Source organism: Solanum dulcamara, chromosome 12 (assembly GCF_947179165.1).
Source record: "Solanum dulcamara chromosome 12, daSolDulc1.2, whole genome shotgun sequence".
NCBI classification, from domain to species: domain Eukaryota; kingdom Viridiplantae; phylum Streptophyta; class Magnoliopsida; order Solanales; family Solanaceae; genus Solanum; species Solanum dulcamara.
The window spans coordinates 8,891,697-8,915,690 of record NC_077248.1 but is presented as its reverse complement, the minus strand read 5'-3'; the positions used below and the strand labels follow the sequence as shown (position 1 = coordinate 8,915,690).

The following is a 23,994-nucleotide window of genomic DNA, read 5'->3' as shown; positions in this document are numbered from 1 at the left end:
CACACCTCCGTATTGGGGCATCTGTGTCTCTCATCTTCACATGCTCAAACCATCTCAGTCACATTTTCCGCATTTTGTCTTCCACTTAGGTCACTCCTACCTTGTACTGAATAGCCTCGTTCTTAATTTTGTCGCTCCTGATATGCCCACACATCCATCTCAACATTCTCATCTCGACAACTTTCATCTTTTGAATGTAGGAAACCTTAACTGGCCAACACTCCGCCCCATATAACATAGCTGGTCTAACCACCACTTTATAGAATTTGCCATTAAGTTGTGGTGGCACCATCTTGTCACATAGCACACCGGAAGTAAGCCTCTATTTCATCCACTCTGCCCCAATATGGTGTGTGACATCCTCGTCAATCTCCCCGCTGCCTTGCATGATAGACCCAAGGTACTTGAAACTACTTTTCTTTTGGATGGTCTGGTCTCCAAGCCTAACTTCCGCGCCAACGGATGATCATGACTTGTGGAAGAAAATCATCATTGCAAGATATGGTAAGAAAATATTTTGGATTACTAAGGAGGTCAATATTCCTTATAGTGTGGCACCATATATTCATGACCTGTGTTTTAAAAGATAGCTTTTTAGGACTTATTCTGGGGCTCGCCCGGGAGCGGAACACTAGCCGAGAGAAGTGGAGCACAAAGTTATTAACTTTCCTCGATCGGCTAAAATACTTTGAGGTTTAGTTTATGTGTGGCATTTAGTCTATGAGGTTTATGTTTTAAGCGTCCGACTATACGTCATAAACACGCCTAACGTTCAACGCATAGAGCTTATCTAACAGTTCTTATATAAATTATGATGTCGAATATTTTTAGTCAACACTGTTGATCCTCGTAATTCTATAATAAACAAACGAGGCTTAAAAGTTTTTTTTTTCATCTACAGAAATAAGAAAATTGAGAGTAATTCAAATAACAAAACATATTATTGTTTATTTAGTATTTGAGAACGTTGTAACTGTGAATATAAGGGGAGCCTTGGAGTAACTGATAAAGTTGCTGCCATGTGACCAGGAGGTCACGGGTTCAAGCCTTAGAAACAACCTCTGACAGAAATGCAAGGTAAGGCTGCGTACAATAGACCCTTGTGGTCGGGCCCTTCCCCGGACCCTGCGCATAGCGGGAGCTTTGCCCTTTTTAAAAAAAAAATACATAACAAAATCTTGCATCTTCACTTGAGATCGATCTTTATGTTTTTGTCTTATGTCTTAAAAAAATTATCCTTTTCCAAGAATTTTTTTCACTTTATTTGAAAAGTGGCGTTTGACCATGAAAATTTCAAATACGACTTGAAGTTGTTTTTGAAACTTGAAAAACACCAAAAACCTTGTTTTCACTTTTTCCGCTTTCACTATATTTTTCTTTTTCAAATTTACCAAAAAAATTTTATTTTCATAAAAATAACCCCATTTAAATTATATTTCATGTTTTTTTAAGAAAAGTACATTCAAACAACCATATATTATTTACAAAAAACTATAACCAAACACAACTTAAAGTTCAAAATTTTCATATTAAGTAAAAACAATATTTGTAATATTATATAGTAGCTCTTGGAATCTAATTTATGACATTATATTACTATTTATTTTGAGATATTACTCTTTTAAAACAAAATTAATTGTGTATTTGAGGTATATTAGCCAAATTAAAAAAAATGCTAATTTTTTTAATTACAAATTACGGAATATAAATCATACCTAGATGCGGGATATAAATCATATCTGAAAAGGGACATTCAATTTCTAAATATTTGTTTAATAAAAAATATGTACAAACACAGCGTCTATTCGAATTCCAATTCCCAAATAAAGTGAATATAGTATAATTAACTCGTTACTTGTCATTTTGTGAGAAATAATAGTCAAAAATTGACCACCATGTTCGTAGATACTTTAAATTTATCCACATATTAATGTGACATCGGATTCCAATGAAGCTATTTGCTTTAATTTATTTCTAGCATATTACGTCCACATTGTACCAATCTTATTCATCACCACAAAATACCTCATCATAATTCCTATAAAATGGAACAACACAAGGTCACTTCATTTTAGATAAAAACATACCCTATAGAAACCTAATTTAACTTCACTTCACTATAGAAATGGAGCATCAAAATAGTCACCAAAAGCCTCATGCTATATTATTTCCTTACCCTCTCCAAGGTCATGTAAATCCTTTTGTTAACCTAGCCATCAAACTTGCACGCAATGGATTCACAATTACCTTCATAAACACTCAATCAATTCACCAACAAATATCGAAAGCCGGTCGATCTAACATTAATGACGACATCGAGGGCAACGATCTCTTCTCGGGTGCACGAAAATCAGGCCTTGATATCCAATATGTGACCATTTACGATGGTTTTTCTATAGATTTTGATCGTTCACTTAACCATGATGAATTCTTTGAAGCTATCATGAATAATTTTGGTTTCCATGTTGATGAGCTTGTTGGAAAATTGGTCCTCTCAAATCCATCGATAAATATACTAATTGTTGATACTTTTTATGTATGGTCATCGACCATAGCTAACAAGTATAATCTTGTGAATGTCTCGTATTGGACGGAGCCGGCTCTTGTTTTAAATTTATATTATCACATGGACCTTCTAAGGAAAAATGGCCACTATGATTGCATTGGTAAGTACTTTCTTTGTTCTAATTTAAGTGTCTTAATTATGATTGAATATGGAGTTTATAAGATAATTAAAGAATATTTTTAAATTTTATGGTCTTAAATTAAAAAAATATATTATTCTTTGAATTTTACAATTTTAAAGTTGTAGTAGAATATTAAAATTGAAAATTTTACTAAATACGGAAAGACGCACTTGAAAAGATTAAAACAAAGGGAGTATTTAGTTTCCACTTTAATGGCCTATTCTGCTAGCTAGCTTAATATTAATTATTACTATTTCTTAAGGGAGGGAGTAAATATTTTTAAACTAACTTAAAACCTACGGAAAATGGTCTAAAATGTCCTTGAATTATTGAAAATAGTATAAAAATACTCTTCATTTATCTAATTATTCAAATTATCGAATTGAAAATAGTACAAAAATACTCTTTTGATTTATAATTAAATTGTAACCAGTAGATGGCCACCACGTATTTAAAAAAATTATTCAAATTATCGAATTAAAATTCTACTAAATAAATTTTGATTTATAATTAATTTTAAATAATTAAATTATAACCAATAGATAGCCGCTACGTTTTTAAAAAAATTATTTAATTAAAATCATGTTAAAGAAAAAGTCATTTTTGGACCTAAAGGTGGATATGTTAAGGACATTTTTTCAGAATTTTATATAATAATCATCCATTTTTAGTTCCAAAAATGACCTTTTTAAACATAATTTTAATTAAATAATTTAAATAACTTTTTCAAACACATGGCGGCCATCTATTGGTTATAATTTAATTATTTAAAATTAATTATAAATCAAAATTTCTTTAATATAATTTTAATTAAATAATTTAAATGATTTTTTAAATACGTGGCGACCATCTATTGGTTACAATTTAATTATAAATCAAAATTTATTTAACAAAATTTTAATTAAATAATTTGAATAATTTTTTTAAACACGTCGCGGCCATTTATTTGTTACAATTTAATTATTTAAAATTAAATTTTAATCAAAATTTATTTAATAAAGTTTTAATTAAATAATTTGAATAAATTTTTTTAAACACGTGGCGGCCATCTATTGGTTGCAATTTAATTATTTAAAATTAACTATAAATCAAAATTTATTTAACAGAATTTTAATTACAGAAAAGGGTCTAAAATACCCTTAAATTATTAGAAATGGTACAAAAATGCCCCTCGTGCCCTTTTCTGTTAAAGAAAAAGTCATTTTTGGACCTAAAAGTGGATGTTAAGGGCATTTTAGGCCCAATAGATGGATGAGAGGTATTTTTGTACAATTTCCAATAGTTCAAGAACATTTTAGGCTCTTTTCCGTAAAACTTAAAACATTTTATATAAAAATTATCAACAACAGTTTATCCAACCCATAAAAATAAAAAAAAATATTTGCTTACATTCCACTCATCTTAGATTCCACTTATAGCGTGTAGGACCGATATATTATTATTGTTTGTTAGAAGTTGCACCACAATTTGATAGTACAAACAACTCCCTCCCCCAGACGTAAGCATATTTTTGGAGATGAATACAACGCAATATTGTTTTTTCTTTAAAGAGATTAACATCCCGGAAATCTGGCAGAATTTATTTATTTTTTGAAAAAAGGACGTATGACTATTTTATAATAAGTCTACAAAAAGTGCTAAACGATAAGGAAAGGAGTGATCTACAACATGTTAAACTATATTGATAGCAAAAAACAAAACTAAAATATTTTTTTTGTGTGTATATAAGGTAAATCTTTTTCTCAAGGAATCGTTTAGTTGTTAGTAATTAGGAGCTGATTTATTCATATATTAAATTATGCATAATTTGTATCATATTTGGTAGCCTATTCTTGAAATGTATAATATTCAACATATCAAATATAAAAGTTGAGAATCAATATAATATTTATTCAGAATATGAGATGAATAATTAAATCCTACAAAATTAATCATCGCAAAATTAATAATAGACATAATACATAAATGTATCATTTAACTTGATCCCGATTAAAATTTATACTCTCTAATTTTGGGTGTGCACTAATAAGCACTTAAATTTGCATAAAGTTAAATAAGTTAACACACGCATCCTACGTGGCGTCCTATATATCAATTCGAGTGTATCTTATTCAAATTGTCACGAAGGACCATGGACGGAGCTACCCTTGCCCGAGGGGTGTCAAGCGTCACCCCTTTGTTGGAAAATTACATTGTATATATGTCAGAATTTGGTTTAATAAATATATATATATATATATATATATATATATATATATATATATATATAAGTATTGATACCTCTCAACACAAGTTGAAGGTTTAGTGTAGTGGCTAAGAGGTTGCAAAAGTTGATTGAGGTTGTGTCTTCTACCCCTGCTAGTAATATTTATTTTTTTACTTTATATTTTGACACTCCTTAACAAATATTTTGGCTCTGCCACTGCGTAGGACGTGTGTCTTTACTTGCTCAACTTTATACAAGTTAAAGTACTTACTTGTGCACACCCAAAATTGAAGAACATCAATGTCAGCTAAATGTCAAGTTAAATAGCAATTTATATATTATGTTTAACTAATACTTACATAACTGAATAAACCAAACCACCCCTAAATGCCATTATACACATGATTAACTAGGATTGCCTGTGATATTTTATCCTCTCTTTTTTTTAATGCCTATAGTTCTATGCTTGTGAATTGTGATTAAATTTTCATGGTTTGCTAGAGAATAAACGTGAGGACATCATAGATTACATACCAGGAGTGAAAGCCATAAAGCCAACAGATTTACCTTCTTATCTTCAGTCTAATGACACAAATACGGTGGTGAATCGAATAATCAAAAGGGCATTCAAGGAGGTGAAAAATGTAGATTTTATAATTTGTAACACTGTCCAAGAACTCGAATCCGAAACTATTGCAGCATTACTACAGTATCACTCTATTTATCCAATTGGACCAATTTTTTCCCCTGGATTCATCAACACTTCAGTGTCAACGAGCCTATGGTCCGAGTCCGATTGCACCGATTGGCTAGATGCCAAGCCTCATGGCTCGGTCTTGTACGTCTCATTCGGGAGCTATGCTCATACTAGTAAAGAAACTATAGTGGAAATTGCACATGGCTTAATGATCAGTAAAGTGAATTTTATTTGGGTACTTCGTCCTGATATTGTTAGCTCGGACGAAACTGATTATTTACCGTTTGGTTACGAAGATAGTATTAAGGATCGAGGATTAATCGTGCCTTGGTGCTGTCAAACAGCTGTAATTTCTCATTCGGCGGTTGGGGGATTCCTGACTCATTGTGGATGGAATTCGATCATGGAAAGCATATGGTGCTCCGTTCCGTTTATTTGTTTTCCCCTACTGACCGATCAATTCACTAATCGAAAATTAGTAGTCGATGATTGGAAAATCGGATTTAATCTTTGTGACAAGGGTTCGATTAGGAGGGATGAAGTGGCAGAGAAAGTGAAATTTCTTATGAAAGGCAAAGAAGCAGAAGAAATGAAGCAACGGATTAAGAAAATCAGGAAGGAATTAGAGGATGGATTGGCAATTAATGGATCATCTCAAGTGAATTTTACAAAATTTATGGATGATTTGGAGTCCAAAATTCCGAAGAAAAATGTGTTAGCCGTAAAATTCGAGAATCAGCAATTAAACCATATTGTAAAATGATCTATTATGTAGCCCCTTAAAAATAATAGTTCCCTATATGGAATAATATTGTTTAGTATTCTCTCCATTTTAATTTGTTTGTGTTATTTTTTTTAAGTCAAAATGTTTCTTCCAAAGAGTGGCAGAGAAAGTAATTAGATTAATTAGAGAAAAGTTAATGGAATTCCATTAATTTTTAGTCAAATGAAAAACATTTAGCCTAAGTAATGGAGTTCCAGCCATGTATTTTACAAATTTGATTCAAATAATATGATTCAAAAATGATAAAAATATATTTTATTTAGAAAATAAAAAATTCACGTGAGAGCGAGTAAATCTCACCTTCATTAGGTGAGATTGACAAAGGGTAAATGACAATAACAAATAATCAAATTCAAAAGGTAATTACGATCATACAAAATTTAGATGTATGTTAAATATAAAGAAACGTTTACCTACTATCCTAATTCTTGAATCCACGCCCCTTCAATCAATGGGTCATATTCTCGGTGAGATGACGTTGCATCATGTCCTTCTTAATCATCCCAACCAAATAAATCTGAGGCCTATCTCTACCCCTCCTTTAGTCCTCGGCGGCTAATCTCTTGTGGGGCATCTACATATCTCCTCTTCACACGTTGAAATAATCTTGTGAATGTCTCGTATTGGATGGAACTAGCTCTTGATTTTTGTGAGTATTATCGCTTGAACGATCTAAGGCAAAATTCGATTATACAATAATTATCCTTTTAGAAATTTTCCTTTTCTTTTCTTTTTTCGCAGAATAACAGTAATAACTTATATTGGTCAAACACCTCAACTTTAAAAAAATATTCACATATTCTTTCAGAAAATAAAGATTATAGTTTGTCAGAAATTCAGTCAAGATATATCTATAAGAATACAAACAAAAAATTAACTCTACAGTTGCATGAATTCCTCATTGATGTAGAAAAAACGCAATAATTATGAACCAAACTAATCATGAAATTCATTATTGCCCATACAATTTGTATGCCATGTAACATACACGTGATATTTTTTTTCCTATAAGAAAGCTACAAAATTCACTCAGTTTTTCAATCAAATCAAATTAGTCTACCAGAAAAACTAACCAAATATTAATTTTAATTTCTAAAGAAATTCCCAATTGTGCATTTATGGCTGAATTAGAAAAGATCAAATTTAAAGTGGAGTCAGAAACATCAGAGTTCAATGTAACAATGAAAGAGACAGAGAAAGTAAAGAACTTGCTGGAAATAATTAAAGCCAATTTTGGTGATGATTTGTATTACAAACTTGAACACCATTCAATTGAAATGAAAAGTGATCAAGTCTTGTCTGCATACAACCTCAAAGATGGCTCAGTTGTTAAAGTAACATGGTCTGTCAATTCACCTTAGTTAAAGCTAGCTAGGCTACATTAATTATGTCATTGACATTTAAGTACAGTACTTTTTAGAAGTTATGAAATAAGTCCAAGAATATATATATGATGAACATCTTTTGTTATCCTTATAAGTAACTAGTCATTGGAAACAACATTGTAATGAACATATCAACTTTTATTGAAGAACTATAGTTTCAATTTCTTTTAATTAAGCCTATGGTAGCCACCCGTCTTTGAAAATACGAAATTTCACCTTTCAGCACATTGTCGTGGGATTCAATTGTAAATTTAAAATTTCATGATAATGACTATTTTCTGATTATATATATAGATTGAAAAATATTAATATGCTTTGTGAAAATTATGCCAGCCCACCAACAGTTAGCCCAAGAGACTCGAGTTGCTCTTCCAAATCAACCGCATTGATCCAAGACACGTATGTACGTGACCTTCCATTTTAGTTTAATGAAAACATTTTTAGATGTTAGGTGGTCTTATCTAATATATTCGTGGTAATAAAAAATTAAACAGAAAAATATCACAATTTTTCTTTAAAATTGAAGAGTTAAATGATGAGAATATTTGGTATTTAAGTGGAGAAGGATAGAGCAGCAAATGCATTATCTATCGAATTTTGCGTCATTAGCTCTCGGAAATTTCTTCTGTAGAGTGACATCGGATCATTATTTGTAAGGACTTTCCTCCTTTTTTTTTTTTACTTTTATGAAAAAATTGCTTAATTGGATAAATATCTGTAAGTAGGGGTGTGCATTCGGTTTTTCGGTTCGATTTTGTGTTTTTTGATTTCGATTTTTTGGTTTTTGATTTTGAAAAAGTCTAATCCAAAAAATTGATTTGGTTCGTTTTTCTCTTTTCGATTTGGTTTTTTTTCGGTTCGGCTATTCGGTTATGTCAATAATTAATAGCATAATCAAAATTATATTTGCATGCTTAAAAAAATAAAAATTACATACAAGGAGAAGTAATAATATTAAATCTCTTAAATATACTTTCTAATATACGTTACGAATAAAACTTTTAAAACACAATAACTTAAATTAAACCAATAGATGTCCAAACATAAAATCTAAACTAAATCATAATGAAACTTTCAATAAAATTAACTCTAGTTTAAAAATATTATAACCTAATACTTATAATTTAGGGAAATAAGAATGGCCAGTGAATTGGGCTTAGTCCTAAATCCTAATACGGTAAATTACTAACCCTAATAAAAATCATCTAACTAAAAAATTGAGATGAAAGTGGTTAATTATAACTTTAATTCTTAAACTAAATATTACATATGTAATTATATATATAAATTCAGTTTTTTCGATTTTTATTTTTTCTAAATCCGAAATCAAACCAAAAAATCAAAAAAAAAAAAAATCTGAAATCAAACCAAAAAATCCAAATTAAAATTCGATTTAATTTGATTTGATTTTTCGGATTAATTTAAATAATACAGACCTCTACTCTACTTTAAAATAACTTCATAATCTCCCCCCCCCCCCCCCCCCTTCTCTAGCTCTTTCCATCTTTCTACTCCCCCCGCCCCCCTCCCCACTCTCTCTCCCTCTTTCTTTCCCCTCCTTTTTTTGCTCGATGATAATCTGTATCAGTGCATATTTTATTATCAGAAACATGTATCTATGCATAGATACACTGATGAATGTGTTCGTCCATATTTTTGACACTAGATATCAAATACATGTATTTATGCATGAATATACTAAATATTAGATACCATATACATTGATGAAATATATTGATATTGGATATATAGGATGAAATAATATCAGATACACTAGATGAAATTGATTTTAAATAGACTGATACATGAAATTGATAGTAGATATTCAGATATATAAAATTTGTGAAATTAAGATACATTCTAAAACACTAGGTATTTTATTTTGATTTGGGGTTTTCATCCAATTAGGGATATATATGATGAGTTTGGTGAAGACGAAGATTTAAATAGCCAGATAATATAAACTTAATTAATAAATAAAAGTATAGGAATGATTTTGACCCTTATACTTAATTAACACCAATAATAGTGTATTTTTTTGTTGTTTCCTCTTCTTTCATAGCTCCTCTTCTCGTCATTTTATCAGAAGCAATAGTAAAAAGTATGAGCGGCAAAATTAAATTTAATCTGTGTCAATTTGTTTAAGTTTGGATGGATTATTGATCTGCTTATTTATTAGCTCAATTTATTTTAATTTAATTTATTTTAATCCATTAAAAATGAGTTGATATGTAACTCAAATTGGCTCATGAGAAATCTTGTCAAAATATTTTTAATTTTTTTTAATTTGATATGTTATATATAGTCATAATAAAGAAATAAATATTTTAGTTATATTTTTTTAGGAACTAAAATATTTAAAAGAATAAATAAACTTAGTAAATATTGGATTGAATCTTGACTTGTTTTATGATTCATTATCCAACTTGTTTTAATCCAAACAAATTTAAATTGAATTAGATCTTAACCCATTATAACCTGATCAAATTTTGACTCAATCCGTCCAATTATCACCGCTTAAAAGTCAATTGTTAGAGTTACTGTGACATCGGATTCCAATGAAGCTATCTGCTCTAAATTATTTCTAGCATTTTAGTCCACATAATCGTAACACTTGATTACCACAAAATACCTTATCATCTTATCATCACCAAGAAAGATTATATCTCAAACAAAAACAAAAACAAAAAAAATCACAAAATGGAAAATGAAGCTGTTGAAGAGAAACAACACCACATGATCCCTCTAATGACCCCTTATAAAATGGGAAACTTTCAATTATCTCATAGAGTTGTCTTGGCACCATTGACAAGGCAAAGATCTTATGGCAATATTCCTCAACCACATGCTATCCTTTATTACTCACAAAGAACCACAAAAGGTGGTCTTCTCATAGCAGAGGCCACTGTAATTTCTGAAACTGCCATAGGGTACAAAGATACACCTGGTATATGGACAAAGGAGCAAGTAGAGGCATGGAAACCAATTGTAAATGCAGTTCATGCCAAAGGAGGAATCTTCTTTTCCCAAATTTGGCATGTCGGCAGAGTTTCCAACAAAGGTAACTGACTTTTCTCCCATGAGTTTAGCCATTTTATCAAGTCATAGTTCACACTTTTGAGTGAAATGTAACACTATATGTAACTTTTGTGCAACTTAACGAGAGTTGATTTCCCAAATGATTCCACTCAACTGATTTCTTTCAATAGATTGATGATTTTCTGAGATGATATCTATTAATTGATTAATCAACTCGTCTTAACTGACTCCTTTCTACAGATTTTGAAATTGAGAAGAATGGTGACTTTCTGAAATGATAACTATTAGTAGTTGATAAATCAACCCTTCACCCCTTTTAACCGACTCCTTTCTATGAATTTTGAAATCAAGAAAAAAGGTTTCATGAAATTATAATAATAAATCAACCCTACTTATCTGGCTCTTTTGTATGAATTTTGAAACTGTTATCCCTCTTGTATTAAGGTTAGCAAATCAGAAACAATAAATATAAAAATAAAAAATAGTATCCGAGTCTACAGAATTCACTGTGTATTCTTAAGAAATTTAATCCCCTCACCGTACCCGAGGTTAAGGATTATTTCCTCCCAAGATAAAACGGATAAACTATTAAAGAAGTAGCGGTACCTCAAACTTCAATAATTTCAGCGAACTCAAAAGCCAGCAACAAAATCACACAAAAACTCAACTTTGTTTGTAAAAAAATATATGCAGAAGAGGTAGAATTCAATGAATTAAAAATGAGAGAAAAATCCTCTATTTATAGACAACAAGGGTAGTGCGAACAGATGTTTATTGTGGCTTATCGAAAAAGTCACAATCCTTCACAAAAGTCGCAACTCTTTAAAAAAGTCACACAATTTTTTGGAAAAGTCACAACCTTTTGAAAAGGTGACAATCTTTCATTTTCCATTCACACCTTTAAAACTCAATAGAAATCGAGAAAAAATGTGACTTTCTGAGATAATAACTATTAATCGATAAATCAATCCTTCTCAACTGTCTCCTTTTTATGAATTTTGAAATCGAGAAAAATGATGACTTTCTGAGATAATAACTATTAATTGATAACTCAACTTTTCTTTAATTGACTCCTTTCTACAGATTTTCAGCCCAATGGACAGGATCCAATCTCATGCACAGACAAGCCATTAAGTCCTCAAATTCGTTCCAATGGCGTAGATGTTGAACAATTTACACCACCTCGGCGATTGACAAAAGATGAAATTCCTCAAATCATCAATGATTTTCGAGTTGCTGCTAGAAATGCAATTGAAGCTGGATTTGATGGGGTTGAGATCCATGGAGCTCATGGTTATCTAATCGATCAGTTTATGAAAGACCAAGTCAATGACCGAAGTGATAAATACGGAGGGTCTATAGAGAATCGTTGTAGATTTGCACTAGAAATAGTTGAAGCAGTTGCAAATGAGATAGGAGCTGACCGAGTTGGTATAAGGATTTCCCCATTTGCAAATTACAATGAATCAGGAGACACAAATCCAAGTGCTTTGGGACTTTACATGGTTGAATCGTTGAACAAGTATGACATTGCGTATTGCCATGTGGTTGAGCCTAGGATGAAAACACCTTGGGAAAAATGTCAATGTCCTGAAAGCCTTGTACCCATGAGGAAGGCATTTAAAGGTACTTTTATTGTTGCTGGTGGTTACGATAGAGAAGATGGAAACAGAGCTGTGGTTGAAGATCGAGCTGATCTTGTCGCGTATGGACGTTTATTCATATCCAATCCAGATTTACCAAATCGATTTAAGCTAAATGCACCTCTCAACAAGTATAACAGGGAGACGTTCTATACATCAGATCCTGTTGTTGGCTATACCGATTATCCAATTCTAGAAACCACATAATATGATGTCGATATGCTTTTTTCGGGGTTGAAAAAGTGATCTATTAATAAATATAGCTAACATTTTTTGTACTTGAATTCTGTATGAATGTTTTCATCTTATTTAATGATAATACTTCAAGTAAAAATATGTACGGTTGCTGAGTGTCTTTGAAAATACCTACTATCCTGAAATTTCAAATTCAACATGTAAAGTTTCAAGACATTTCTATGGGTTTCACTTTGAACCGAGGGGTCTTTCGGAAACAACCTCTTTATCTTAATGAGGTAGTGATAAGATTTATGTATATCTTATCCTCTCCAAATCCCACGTGTGGAATTTCATGGGTATGTTGTTGTTGTATATATTGAAAAATACTAATATGCTTTGTGAAAATTATGTCAGCCAATCACCAGTTAGTCCATGACACTCTAGTTGCTCTTCCAAATCCACCACATTGATCCATGACACAAACCTTGCAATTGTCAATTTGCCATGGACCAGTCCACAATACAGGTGACCCTCCATTTTAGTTTAATGAAAACATTGTTAGATGTAGAATTTTAAAAGGTTAGGTTGAGTGGTGGGTGTTATGTAATATATTCGTGGTAATAAAAAGTTAAACATAAACATGTCACAAATCAATGAAGAGTTAAATGATGAGATGTTTGATATTTAAGTGGAGAAGAATAGAGCAGTAGATATATTATTTATCGAATTTTGAATTGTGCGTTATTGGCTCTTGAAGGTTTCTTCGGTAGAATGGCACGATGAGTCATTATTATTAAGGTTTTTATTCCTCTTCTTTTTACCATCTTTTTTGATATATATACATACAATAACATCATTAATTAAGTAGGATATAAAAACAAAATAATCAACGACAAATATAGAAATAAAAAATGATGAATTTGAAAAAGAAGAAACGAAAAAAAAAGCACGATCCAAACAAGCAAAATGAATAGAAATAACTCACATATTATGACCACAAAAAACTACACTAGAGTTCTAAACATTTGAGGAAACCCCCCTCCCCCTCTCCCCCCTCAAAAAAACTTTATGAACATTAGAATTTATCAATAAATCTAAAAATTAAAAAAAATTATCTGGAAAATAAGAGAGGATTAATATGAAGTTTAAAATGCTTGGAATAAGAAGAAAATATATCTTATAACGATGGATGAAGAGCTTCAAGCTTGGAGAAGAAGAGAAATTAAATGAAGAGATTCAGAACTTGAAGAGAAAAGAGTAGAAATGAATTGGATAGAATTAAAGTTTTTGTATATTTTAAAAAAATAAAAACCGAAAAGCAAATATAATCCCTTTTTTCCTATTCAAAATTTTCATTACAAAAGACTACGTATCTAATTTGCTACTAATATTATTATCAATTTAATAAATGCTTTTTTCAGTAAATATATTCTTTTTTAACCAAATTAATATATTGTAGAAAACAACCATAGTGGCCTTTCAACTAGACTTCCCCATTATCCCCCAAACAAACATGATATCAGCATTTCGAAATACTTGTACTCTTTTCTCTCATTACTGGTTAAACCCTAAACCCTACTTCCCTCTTCTTCTCATTTCAACCCAAAATTTCTCCATTCCCAAAGCTCGTTGTCACTCTACATTTCTTTTTGATTCAATGGAGGGTGGTGATTTCCTCAATCCTTCTTCTCTTTCGTCGGAGAAACTGGAGAAACAGTTCGAAGAATTCCGGCATCGTTTGGAGGAGTCAGGGAATCTACGGGAGCGGATACGAACAGTCGCAACGGAGATAGATTCAGTCACTCGGCTCATATATGCCAGTCTTCTTCTCGTTCATCAGTCTCGCCCTGTTGCTGGTATTTATTCTAAAATCAAAATTTATATGACTATCTTTTCATTTTATGCGTTTTTGAATTGTTAGATGCAATTTTAGCTCTAAATCACTTTCACATTATCAGAATGGCAAATTCATTATACTATTCACATCTTATTACATATAGTTTGAACTCTGTGTTCATTTAAATTGGCCAGGTGTTCTGGAGTGATGCTGTAGGTTGAGTTTGGAAATGTTTGTGCTTCATTTGCTTTTCTCTAATATTATTTGTGCCTATTATGAGTATATTTGTAGCATAGATGTCAGGAACAAGCAAAGATTGAAATATTTATCTGAAAGCATGTCATTGTCTTAGGACTTGTCTATTTTCACACTGCTTGAGTGATGTTCTTGGTGAAATGAGGTGGGGGCATGAAGCACTTCACATTTAAAAGAATGTAAATATCACACAATTTTAAAAATGCTGAACTCAAACCATTTGAAAGAGCTAAGATAAAATTTGAGAGCATATATTAAGCAAACTTGACAGTTCCTTACTTCAGACTTCTGTATAGTAGAAAAATGATAGTTTCTTTAAAAGAAAAAGTTCAAACAGTATAATAAGAGTAAGAGAAAAAGTATCTGCCTTGTAGCCCGGGTTTTTGGTCTAGTGGTAACAGCGCCCATGATGTGTGGGTTAGGTCCACGGCATAAGTTCAAACCCGATTGCAGAAAAAATGCTTGATATTTAAGTGGAGAAGGGTAGAGCAGCAGGCGCATTATCCATCGATTTTCAAATTGTGTGCCATTGTGCTTGAAGATTTCTCAGTTATTAAAAAAAAAAAATAGTACCTGCAATAATGTAGTATATAATTTGCATCCGCTAAAATCAACTTTAAGCTATAAAGTTTCTGGCATATGTTGTTGGATGTGACAAGCTTTTCGAGCTGTTTCACTTGGTTATGCATAAAGTAATTCCCGTGATAGAGGGAGCGACATAGTGCAATATATACTTTTTTTTCAAGGGAAATGATTGTTTTGACTTAGGAGCTTGTCAACTTCTCGAGAAATTTCACTAACCAAGAGCTTTACTCTTCAAAATTCTGTTAATAACTTCCATACATACAATTGAGGACAATTGAGGTCCAGACAACTTTTCTAGTATCCTTGCAGTTGTTATATATTAGCAATTTTCTTTTGACATGTGACATAGCCTAATAGCATTCTGTTCTATATGCTGCAATAGAGGTTATAGAGAAGGCCAAGTCTCAGATTGGAGTGCTGAAGGAACTTTACAGTCGGCTTGCAGAAGTTTTACATGAATGCCCTGGTCAGTATTACCGGTGAGTGATACTTGGAATTGTTACCCTTTTTTATTGATTTCTCAATATTAGATTATTTTTTTGTTGCCTTTCAGTCCTTGTAATTGCACATTTTTGGGTGGATTAGGTATCACGGTGATTGGAAGAGTGAAACCCAAACCGTGGTCTCATTGCTTGCTTTTATGCATTGGTTAGAAACAGGGACTCTTGTTCTGCACAGTGAAGTTGAGGAGAAACTTGGGTGTAAGTTTTTTCTCAGTTTATTTTCCTTTCCCCAAGAAGTCCTTGGATATTTTCTAGGGCAAAAGGCGTTGGTATTATTTTGTATAACATAATTATACTCTACACTAGTCGCATTGGGTGCATCATTTATTTTTCTTGTGATTTGTGATGTTTAGCTGTTTCTCCTCATATTTGGACATTTGGAGTGTCAATCTTTCATTTGAATTGCGAATACTGCTTTTACCCCATGGCCCTCTAAGGAAGCTTCATATTTCTCATTATCTTTCCCTATCTTATAATTTACTTTCTTAACCAATTAAATGTGAATTCAAATGATATATCTTTGAACATTTAGAGTTAAATAGTGTTTGTTGACAAGGAAATTTTTAATTATGGTTGGAAGCAAGGAAGACCAATGCTCACTCACCCTTGCTGTATGGTGGTGCCTCTCTTTGCACCCTTCTACTGTTCTTGGACAATTATCACCTTTCTTTATGGGGTTGAATCAGAATCTCTATATTTAAATTCTCTGAAAGCAAATGCTAATGAGGGAGCCCCTTCTCAAAAACAATTATGCTAATGAGGGAGTGCAAATGCCAATTGAAAACTGAAAGCAAGAGTGATCTTTTAAATTGGCTGTTTCTGCAGAAAAAAATATCCATGCCTTTTGAGGTGAATAGACTCTTAGATATTCAAAGTGAGCATTATGTTTATTTGTTTTTAAAAAAAGACATCATATTTATTTCTATCAGTTTTGATCTCCGTGTTTAATATTTGTTTGGATTGGAGAATATTTGAAGTTTTTAACTTTTCATTCTTGTCTACTTTGTAGTGACACCAACAGAATTTGGACTTGATGTTGATGACTATCTTATTGGTGAGTGTCCCTACACTTTCAGAAATCTTTGGTATAAAACTTGCTCTTATTCTTTTGGATGGTTAAACTTCTTGTTATTCTATTTGAAACATTTCAAGGATAATTAAAAGAGTAGGAGATTATTTGGTTCTGTTGGTTTGAGGCTCTAGTCTGCCACATGTTTAAGTAATCCATTATGCATATGCAGCCAGTGTTATTTCCAAAGGAGAGGCTTATATGTGAAAGCCTGGAACTTGCTTTTAAAGGATTTTTTTGCTTGCCAGGTTGGAGGCATCTTTCATGCCTTCCATGTTTGCTAAATACCACCTAATCTTCCTGTATGTGCGTCACTTAGGAGGTCTACCTGGTTCCTTTGAAAGAGAGTTTAAGGCCTTGTAACTTTGCTGTATTGTTTGATTCAGTATTTTTGGAGGTGCTAATACTTTTTGTTTCTGGCAGGTATTTGTTTCATGTCCAATGAGCTGGTAAGCACAAAAAGCTAGAACCAGAATATATATGATTTTCTGTTTTATATGACTAACTTAATCTTGGTAGCTCTGTCGTGGTTCTGACTCAAAGCTCCGCTTGTGTGAAAATTAACGTATAGAGTAATATGCCTAAGGTTGTCTTCAGTTCTTTCTTCTCATGTGGTAATCAGTGAATTTAATGCATTTCTGGAAGTTGGTTGTGGTTCGCTGTGAATATGTCATATGTTATTGGTGTGCAAAATTTTCAAGCAATGGTTTCTTAGCCAAACTAATTAGCAAGGGCTTTTGATAATATCGGTTATTGGATTGATGAATCATGTGGTAATGGTGTTGCAGCCTAGATATGTGGTGAACCAAGTGACAGCTGGGGATTACGATTGCCCACAGAAGGTTTTGAAGTTCTTGACAGATCTTCATGCAGCATTTCGCATGCTTAATCTCAGGAATGATTTCTTGCGCAAAAAGTTTGATGGTGAGCTTGCAATTCCATATAAATTAGATTGTCCTTCTTCTCCTTGATTTATAGAAAAGATCCTTATAAATTACATATTTAAATCACTAAGATTTCAAACTATCTTTAGTTGAAATTTGCTCTTGTAATGTGTAAAATGAAACACAGGAAAATATTATTAAATCTGAAAAATGAAATCTAGTCTTGTTTGAGCTAAAACAAGTGTACGCAGACCTCACCTTCCGCCCCCACCTCACTCCACTGCCACCCCCCACCCCCACCTTGAAAGGTGAATCTGCATTGTTCTTTTTTTTTTCCTGGCTGAAGGACTACTGAATTCTTCCACGTTTCTTTGACTCTTCTGTAAGGCAAGAAGTTACCTAATATGCACATTAACTCTTTATCTTTAAGAAGGGTGCAAATATTCTCTATGCAAGTATTCATAACTTGTATTTTTCCTTTCTCTGTGTTTCCCTTTAGATTCAAATATTCTTGTATTTATGATTTTAAATCAAAATCTTATATCCAATGGGTTCTTGACTTGAATTCTTCTATTTGAATTTCTGACTGTTGTTTTGTGCAGGAATGAAATATGACCTGAGGAAAGTTGAAGAAGTATTTTATGATGTAAAAATCAGAGGCTTGGCTGCTAATGGAGACTCAGGTGGAGAAAAACAGGCACAAGGACAATCTTGAATATCTATCTGTGCACTGACTATTAAAATAGGATTTTGTCTTTGTATTTGTGTATGTTCAAGGATGGGGAGTGGCTCTGTTCTCCTGTAATGCCTCAATGCTGATTCTGCTGATACTGTCAATGAAACAGAAAAGAGTTGGAAGTCTATGCTATTCCTTTTGCCAATGTGATGATTGTAAATTTCATCCCCAAAAAAGTTATTTTAATCTCTTGTCAAAATTAAAATATTGTGGCCGGGTGCCAGATAAGAAAATGCAAGTGTATAGGGTCTGTCTAATCAAATCATTGCTACAAGTCAGCCTTCTTTGCAATATATAATGTTTTGATCTCCTCCTCGTGGGCTTTTTGGTGGTAGGCCACCTAACTTCATGTGCTCCACATCCCTAGTCAATCAATGTTTCAACCCAATTCCCCCCCAACTCCGGGTTGCAAGATGTGGTATTCAACTTTGGGAAAATTTTGTTGATGAATTAAGTATATGACGTGTATTTACTCGAAATAGTGATAGTTCAAAAAAATTATAGTAAATATGGAGAGTTTGGGTTTTATTTGTTTTGCTCTGGATCTGTTCGCTTGGAGTTGAACTGATTCACGATGTATTAGTGTATCAATTCACTTTGTACGATAATATCGATTCTATCTGAAGGCAGGACTAGTGACTGACTAGAGTGAAGTTGTAACAAGGTAGCCGTATTGGAAGGTGCGGCTGGATCACCTTCTTTTCAGAGAGAGCTACTACACTTTGATACACTGATATAGAGAGAATTGATACACTTTATCACTATATTTGATAATTAGTTAAACTATTGCTATGATCGGTAATTAGAACACAAAGTGTCGTTATTTTTTAAAGGAATTTAAAAGAACATTATGGAATAGTGTAGAAAATAATTGTTTTGTAGTACAAAACATGGAATTTCTAAGAAACTTCCCTCATGTAATAGCCAAGGTTTCCTTGATTAAGACACCACATTCTTGTGATATGTTGTAAGAATATCATGCCTGTAGGTAGCAAGACAGACATCATGCTAATATTAATCATCTCATTATTATTCTAATACATGACCAATATTCTTTCCTTGATATAATGATTTTAGAAGCAAAGATCAAGCTCCCCTTTTGTTAATCTCTTTTGGAAATGTAATACCTCCGTAAATATCGTAAATATTGTACGTACTTTAGTCGAGAGCTGACCTCTTTTTATGCTTCTCCCGGAAATAGCCGTCCTATCTTGATAGAAGTAAGGTCTGTATACACTTTATCCTCTCCAGACCCCACGTTGTGGATTTCACTGGGTTATTGTTGTTGTTAAGTCGAGAGTATTCTTTCGAAAACAGTCTCATTATCTTTCTAAGGTAGGGCTACAATTTGCGTATCTATATCATTCTCAGATATCACTTATAGAATTTCACGTGATATATTGTTATTGTTATAAGTAATACCTCCTTTTAATTATTGGGGGGAAAAACATTCAATTACAACAAGCTTTCGAAGTATGCCCATCCTTTCTACCCATTCTAAAATCAACTTTATTGCAATTGCATTTTCAAAAAAATAGTGATGTCTTTTTAAAAAATATATAAAATTAATTAAACTATAATCACTGGCACCAATTTTTTTTGTTTTTTAAAAAACAGAAGCAGGAAGCTGCAGGTACATCCACTAATGAAGTGCTTTTTGCCTTAGGATAAATGCAAAAATACTGCAGCCTTACAATGCCAGTATTTTTCTCTAGGTCGTTTGAGAGAGTGTATTAGCAAGGTATATTAGTAGTAGTATCTTATTTGGTATACTTTTTTTAAGTTATGTATAACTAATGTTTGCATTAGTTATATACTCTATTGTGTATTAAGGTGTGTATTACTAATATCATAGATTTTTAGGTATTAATAATGCAAGAGGATTTAATACATGTATTAGCATATTAAAGACTCAATTATTCCTCAAAGTTCTTTTTATATCTTTTCCACCATATTATTAAGGATATTTTTGTAAATAAATATTTTTATGCAATGCATGCTATTTTTAATACACTAAACCAAACAATGCATAAGAAATATTTTATCTATAATAAATGCAATTAAAACTAATACAAGCATTATTAATGCAAACATTACTAATACACTTTGGATGTAGTAAGTTGGTAGATAAATATTAGTTGAAATTAATAAATGATGGATGTTTTTATAAAATATAAAAATTTGGGGTAATTTTTAAATTTTTAAAACTTCTCAAGTTTTCAAGTTCTAGTTTTTTCTAGAACTTGGAAACTTAAGATATTTGCCAAATATATTTGTCAAGTAATGACAAATTATATGTTAAGTTAGTATCTATTTGTTCGTGAATATTTTTCACTTTTTCCTGAATATTATTCCAAAAAATTGTTTAAACCAAAAAAATTATTATAATTTTTCAAATTGTTTTTTAAAAAAAGTCACATAAATTGAAATAACAAAATAATTTTTTATGTCGAACGCCTGCTAAGTGTCAGAAAAAGTGAGGTGGCTTTACCACTTTTAGTGCTTAATGGGTTGTTTATACGCAAAATTAAAGAGGAAAGGATAAACACACTGGCATTAAAAATAAATGTAGACGCTAAATAAAAAATTACGAAGTGTAGAAAATTAAAAGGCCAAATAATAATAAAAGATTGGATCAATCTTTATCTTTTTTCAACATGGAATTTGCTAATGTCAGCACCACTCAACCAATTATAATCTAGTGCTCTCATTAATTGGATGATTATTGTTAATCATCCTTCCAATATACGTACCCTTTATCCGCATTAGATTAACTCAAAGAAACTTTTAACATAATGTAAATCTTATGAATGAAATGGAATATCATATCGATGATGAACGAGAATTCTGAACATTTTATAAGGTTTAGATAATTATTTTTTTTTTTGAAATGTGAGTTTGAATCAAAATCTAATTTAATATGATATCAAAATCATACCTAATCCGATGTGAATACTCATAGAAAGAGGGTGGGATGCCCCCAAACCAATTGAGGAGGAGAGGGGGACAAAAATACCGCCGAGATGGAAATATTATCGATTGATGAATGTGTATGCTTGCTCATATAATGAAATCCTGAATAAAGAATATTCGTATTTGAACATGAAGGATGGTGATAGTGATGAATATTGTAATGGTATATCATATTAGTGATGGACGTGAATCCTAGGCTTATTATACGAGTTGAACAATAATTTTTTTTCCCTTTAAGCCAACGTTTTGAACATAAATGATTCAATACCTAATTTAACAATAACTTGTTTTCTTAAATTAATTTCTAATGTGAGATTTTATTCCCACATTTAATATTACCGACATTTTTTTTCTTGATTAATCAAGGTGAAATTGTAGAGCAACATGACTCAATTCTAGATTTCAAGCCCCCACTTCCCACTCCTTTTTTTTTTAATTACTTATGAGTTGTGACAACAATTATAAGTGGGAGATGGGCAGTGCACTTTTCCCAAGAAACTTATCTTATGATTTCATCTTTCATATCTTATCAACTTTGTTTTTCCATCTAAAATTAAATTCACTGATAAAAATATACTTAGCCTATCAGAGAATAAAGATGAAAAAAAGCTAGTGCAATTTTTTGATTTTTTAGAAATGAACATTACTCTTTATTTTACGAAATTCATGTTCGTACATTATCGTATCAAGAAGTACTACGTACTGTTAAAGGACCGCCTACCAACATATTGACAAGCGAAATATAATAATTAGTTTGAGACAAATATAGTATTAAGATAAAATTAAAGAATAAATAAGAATAATTTAGTTTAATTTATTCTTTTAGTTAATGTTTCTTTAATAATGTGTAAAAGATAAATATGACGAGTAAAATGGATTGAGAATGAGTATCATGTGAATAGTACTTTTATCCCTATATTGTTAATAGATATTGTCAATCAAATGGTTGCATATAGTTATCTATTATTGTCTTGTACTACTAACTAAACACTGTGATACATATGCGGATGTTTATTTATCTTTTTTTCATCCTCGAACGAGCAATATAATACTAATGCATTATTTTATGCTGGATTAATTATTTCTAGCCCATTATAATATCAATCACACGTGCTTTGCCTCTTTCAATTACTCAACACCAGTATGTTGACCTTTTAGTGATCCCAAAAGATTGGCTCTTGTATATATATTATATATATACATGTCTCATTTTCATACAAACACCACTCGCCTCTTCCTCTATAGTTTCATAAAATAGTTGATCACTCTCTTTGTATATTCCTTTTCAAATTACAGTGATATATTATCAAAATGGTCGATGGAAAATTTGTCAAGGCATGCCAAAAGATGGGCACCAAAGTGATAACTAGAGCAACTAATTGTGACAAATGTTGTAAGTGGACAAAATGGCCATTTGTGCAAGAAGATAACACTATCCCAAGGGATGTCCCAAAGGGTCACTTGGTGGTGTATGTAGGAAAATACCAAAAGAGGTTTGTAATCAAAATCACTTTGCTCAAGCACCCACTTTTCAAAGCATTGCTAGATCAAGCACAGGAAGAAATTTATGATTTCACTCATGTTGAGTCAAAATTATGGATCCCTTGTGATGAAAACATATTTGTAAGTGTTATAAGATGTGCCACATCTCCAAAAAATCGACGTATCTCCATATGCTTTTGATGTTTCAATCATATATAGCTTGTGATTAAATTTCATTAATTCATGATGTTCAACTCATAGATAGAATGTTAACATCTATTAATTGAAGTCTATATTATAACATATTGTATGTATATTCGTTACCTATGAATCTGAAAAACATTACTTCCTTAGGCAAGAAATTAAAGTTGGTAAATTCATTTAGAGTTGTGTCAAATTAGGTTTTGGTTCTAACTGACACCATTAAAAAGCCGACGGATTGTCCAAGCCTTATAAGATGCCCAGAATGTCATTCATTTATAAATGTGGGACGTTTTATTCATCACCTGCTCGCACATGGATCCGTGTATATATTCTTTCCAAAGTTCCATTGCCTGGTCTGTTGCGTGCACATTCATGGACCGTAGGTGTTTCCACCCCATCCATTTGTTTGGTTTTCTGGGGGGGGGGGGGGCATATTGAGCATAACTCTGACACTATATAAAATTAGGTCTTGAACCTAATTCACACGCTCAAAAGCTTAATTATCTCAAAGTGAGGAAGATTGTCCAAGACTAGGAGTCCAGGATTCCATTCATAATTCATTCATCGATATAGGACATTACATTCATCAATTTGCTTAGTGGCGTATGTGAAATAATGTGAAAGTAGTAATATCAGTCTATTTATCACAATTTAACTTGTATGTGTTCGATCTATGTCATCACATCTTGTGTGAATTGATGCTTATCTTGTGTTGATTCAAGCAACATGGGCGGCTTAATAAATTTGATGGTCTAAAACCAAATGTTGAGAGTGACAATTTAAGCTTATTTAAAGTCTCAAAACATGATTTGAAACACAAGTAAAGATGGAAAAGAGTAACACCAACT

At 31.8% G+C, this 23,994-nt stretch overlaps 4 protein-coding genes across 4 annotated transcripts; all 4 read left to right on the top strand.

The window, feature by feature from the left end:
- The first annotated feature begins 2,059 nt into the window (after window positions 1-2,059).
- Window positions 2,060-6,437, top strand: LOC129876694 (UDP-glycosyltransferase 86A1-like). The gene is made up of 2 exons (XM_055952182.1): window positions 2,060-2,666; window positions 5,395-6,437. The coding sequence occupies exons 1-2, from the start codon at window positions 2,126-2,128 to the stop codon at window positions 6,351-6,353; spliced, it is 1,500 nt and encodes a 499-aa protein (XP_055808157.1). The 5' UTR covers window positions 2,060-2,125; the 3' UTR covers window positions 6,354-6,437.
- Window positions 6,438-10,397: 3,960 nt separating this feature from the next.
- Window positions 10,398-12,777, top strand: LOC129877292 (12-oxophytodienoate reductase 1). The gene is made up of 2 exons (XM_055952772.1): window positions 10,398-10,820; window positions 11,882-12,777. The coding sequence occupies exons 1-2, from the start codon at window positions 10,460-10,462 to the stop codon at window positions 12,646-12,648; spliced, it is 1,128 nt and encodes a 375-aa protein (XP_055808747.1). The 5' UTR covers window positions 10,398-10,459; the 3' UTR covers window positions 12,649-12,777.
- A 1,314-nt stretch (window positions 12,778-14,091) lies between these two features.
- LOC129877519 (uncharacterized) lies at window positions 14,092-18,632 on the top strand. The gene is made up of 7 exons (XM_055953034.1): window positions 14,092-14,474; window positions 15,678-15,774; window positions 15,881-15,996; window positions 16,808-16,852; window positions 17,291-17,316; window positions 17,656-17,791; window positions 18,354-18,632. The coding sequence occupies exons 1-7, from the start codon at window positions 14,132-14,134 to the stop codon at window positions 18,464-18,466; spliced, it is 876 nt and encodes a 291-aa protein (XP_055809009.1). The 5' UTR covers window positions 14,092-14,131; the 3' UTR covers window positions 18,467-18,632.
- A 4,085-nt stretch (window positions 18,633-22,717) lies between these two features.
- LOC129877712 (auxin-induced protein 15A-like) lies at window positions 22,718-23,143 on the top strand. Its single transcript, XM_055953241.1, has one exon. The coding sequence runs from the start codon at window positions 22,772-22,774 to the stop codon at window positions 23,141-23,143; it is 372 nt and encodes a 123-aa protein (XP_055809216.1). The 5' UTR covers window positions 22,718-22,771.
- Window positions 23,144-23,994: the final 851 nt, after the last annotated feature.

What these genes read in the sequence shown, in the direction of transcription:
- LOC129876694 (XM_055952182.1), top strand. Translation starts at nt 2,126, where the DNA reads ATGGAGCATCAAAATAGTCACCAAAAGCCTCATGCTATATTATTTCCT. An exon ending in TGGCCACTATGATTGCATTG is followed by an intron (nt 2,667 to 5,394) that starts GTAAGTACTTTC and finishes ATGGTTTGCTAG; the next exon opens with AGAATAAACGTGAGGACATC.
- LOC129877292 (XM_055952772.1), top strand. Translation starts at nt 10,460, where the DNA reads ATGGAAAATGAAGCTGTTGAAGAGAAACAACACCACATGATCCCTCTA. An exon ending in CGGCAGAGTTTCCAACAAAG is followed by an intron (nt 10,821 to 11,881) that starts GTAACTGACTTT and finishes TCCTTTCTACAG; the next exon opens with ATTTTCAGCCCAATGGACAG.
- LOC129877519 (XM_055953034.1), top strand. Translation starts at nt 14,132, where the DNA reads ATGATATCAGCATTTCGAAATACTTGTACTCTTTTCTCTCATTACTGG. An exon ending in TCAGTCTCGCCCTGTTGCTG is followed by an intron (nt 14,475 to 15,677) that starts GTATTTATTCTA and finishes ATGCTGCAATAG; the next exon opens with AGGTTATAGAGAAGGCCAAG. An exon ending in GTTTCATGTCCAATGAGCTG is followed by an intron (nt 17,317 to 17,655) that starts GTAAGCACAAAA and finishes ATGGTGTTGCAG; the next exon opens with CCTAGATATGTGGTGAACCA.
- LOC129877712 (XM_055953241.1), top strand. Translation starts at nt 22,772, where the DNA reads ATGGTCGATGGAAAATTTGTCAAGGCATGCCAAAAGATGGGCACCAAA.